The following is a 2,352-nucleotide window of genomic DNA, read 5'->3' as shown; positions in this document are numbered from 1 at the left end:
CAAGATATGATTTTTTGGTGCATATCGCCCAGGCAGCCATAGCTGGCTGGTCGTCTGACAACTGAGATTCGACTCCTCTCCTTCTCTTCTCAGCACGGTCCCCTAACCTAAGCCCACTCTGTCAGTGACAAGTGATTTAGCAATCAAATAGAATACATCATACAAATAGCACCATCTGTTCGTGGAAGGTGCAGTCAGAGCAAGTTGTGCAGCAGAAATGTCCAAATGGAAATACCACATATTTATTGCACTCAGTCAAGGTATTTCTTGCTACTGTTATCAGGAAAGTACACACCCCCCTTGCAGAGTGAGGCAGAGAGCAACTGAATTTGGAACCAAAACAAACCCTCTGCAATGTTAACAATTCACTACAACTAGAAAACAGGGCAGCTGGTTTTTGTAAGCCAATCCCATGATGATCATGGCTTCTCCATTCAGGTCAGTTGGCAGGGTGACAGCGGTAAACCAACAGGGAGGATTGCTCAATAGAACAGAGCGTACCTGCAGAGATTTGGAGCTGGCAAAGGGAGAGGTGCAGGCTTCCAGAAACTGTTGCTCGTTGATGCCAACCTCCTGCATGTAATTCTCCAGCAGCTTCTCCACCTGCAGGAGAAGAGCAGCTTACATCAGCCCAGTGTTTGATGAGTCAGTCAAGTGGAAATGGAGGAGTCATAGGGAGACAATGTATGGAAATAGGACGCAATGAAGAGGTTAAGTGAAAGAGAAGATGGAGTTGGTCAAGCTATAAATACTTTCTGGTAACATAAAAACACATGTTTAAATGCTGCTAACTGTAACAAAGCATGACTGAGACTTCTGGACCAAGAACTGTACTCACCAATTGCTTATACTGCTGATGGATTTCTGTGTATGTTAATTTGTTTTCATCTTCTTCGTCAAAAACTGAAAAGAAAAATGCATTATTATGAATAAAACACTCGGCAGCATACTGTATATTTGTAGGAATCAGGATAAAGATAGTTAATTACTACAGACATTGTTGAACAGCAACCCTAGATTAGACCAGTGGTTCTCAACGTGCAGTCTGGGGATCACCCTTGAGGGCCAAGGAGTCCCCAGAAAAGGTTTGAATTGGTAAGTTAACACAATTAGAGAATGTAGACGAATGATATTTGATCATAATTTCATTGTTGTTGTCTCTACTGTTACCTACATATAACATCAATTCTGGACAAAATCATATCAACAATAAATATTCTCAGATTTGAGTCTGAGAGACAAAATATGATCAAATGGGGAGGGGTGTCTGTGTCTGTGGCTCTAATTTGGATTAAATTAAGCTTTAGGGTCCAATATGAAGAAGGTTGATAACCACTACTAGCATTTGACTTTTTTTACAAGCTGATCTGCAGTAGGCTACTGTGCATGCCTTCTTTGGTACGGTTGCTGTCACTTTAGCTGCATGGCCATAACACTCTGGTACTGCAACGTTCAATGTGATTAACGTTAGCTACATTTCCTTGCTGTAGGACATTTAACATCAGCGCGCATCACGGTTAGTGGTTTAGTGTAGCAAATATTCAAGCTAAAGCTCACTGCTAAACGTAAACAAAAACAACCCCAAACAAGTTAGCTTTAGCTTAGCCACCGCAGGCTAACTGTAAACACGACACGTTCCTTCTTGCTGTTCATCCAGCATGTGGAAGGATGGACATGGCTGATAAAGGTTTACCCGTGCATTTGTTTTCCATGAAGTCCGTGACAGGAATGATCCACTCTGGACTTCCCAGGTAGCCAGCGATGCTCTCCACGACCCATTCGCTGTCATCCTCATCAGCCATGTTGGCTGCTGCTGCTGCTGCCTTAACGTTAGCAACAACAACAACACCCACACGGCTAGGATGTGCTTCAGACCGCTGCTGCTAACGTTAATGTATGAAGATCTGCATCTCAGGTGAAAGTAAAAAGACATCTGATGTATCGTGCTGACGAGACTCGTTCATAGCGCTGCACGTTTCCTCTCTTGCTTCGCAGATGATGAAGAGACCCAACAACAGAAATGCACACTCATGAATTTGCTGTCGAAAGCGGTGACGCCTGATCGGTTGCTAGGGTAACCGTTACGTCAGTCCTCCGCTTCTCTCTCTCTCTCTCTCTCTTGCTCGCTCTCTCTCTCTCTCTCTCTCTCTCTCTCTCAATTCAGTTCAATAAATTGAATCTCCAATTCAATTTATCTCCAATTCAATTTATTGGCATGAAAGTCGCAAGAACAATTTTGCCAAAGTAAAGTACAGATTGAAATATTTGAATAGAAAGCAATTATTTGTCACAAGTGATGTTCAGTTATGTGTCCTTCAGTTTAAAAACAGTAATATGATCAATAACACAATA

The 2,352-nt window shown here is 42.4% G+C and overlaps 1 protein-coding gene across 3 annotated transcripts in view; it reads right to left on the bottom strand.

The window, feature by feature from the left end:
* Positions 1–1,976, bottom strand: part of cfap36 (cilia and flagella associated protein 36) — an 11,352-nt gene extending 9,376 nt beyond the window's left edge. For all 3 annotated transcript variants that reach the window (XM_083658195.1, XM_083658197.1, XM_083658196.1), the window contains exons 1-3: positions 1,694–1,976; positions 839–903; positions 502–603 (exon numbers count right to left, since the gene is read on the bottom strand). In XM_083658195.1, coding sequence (XP_083514321.1) covers positions 502–603; positions 839–903; positions 1,694–1,802 — 276 coding nt within the window. In that variant the 5' untranslated portion in view covers positions 1,803–1,976. The remainder of the gene's footprint in view (positions 1–501; positions 604–838; positions 904–1,693) is intronic.
* Between the last annotated feature and the right edge of the window lie 376 nt (positions 1,977–2,352).

This window comes from Poromitra crassiceps (genome assembly GCF_964638095.1).
Source record: "Poromitra crassiceps genome assembly, chromosome: 22".
NCBI classification, from domain to species: domain Eukaryota; kingdom Metazoa; phylum Chordata; class Actinopteri; order Beryciformes; family Melamphaidae; genus Poromitra; species Poromitra crassiceps.
This window is presented reverse-complemented; position numbering and strand designations above follow the sequence as displayed.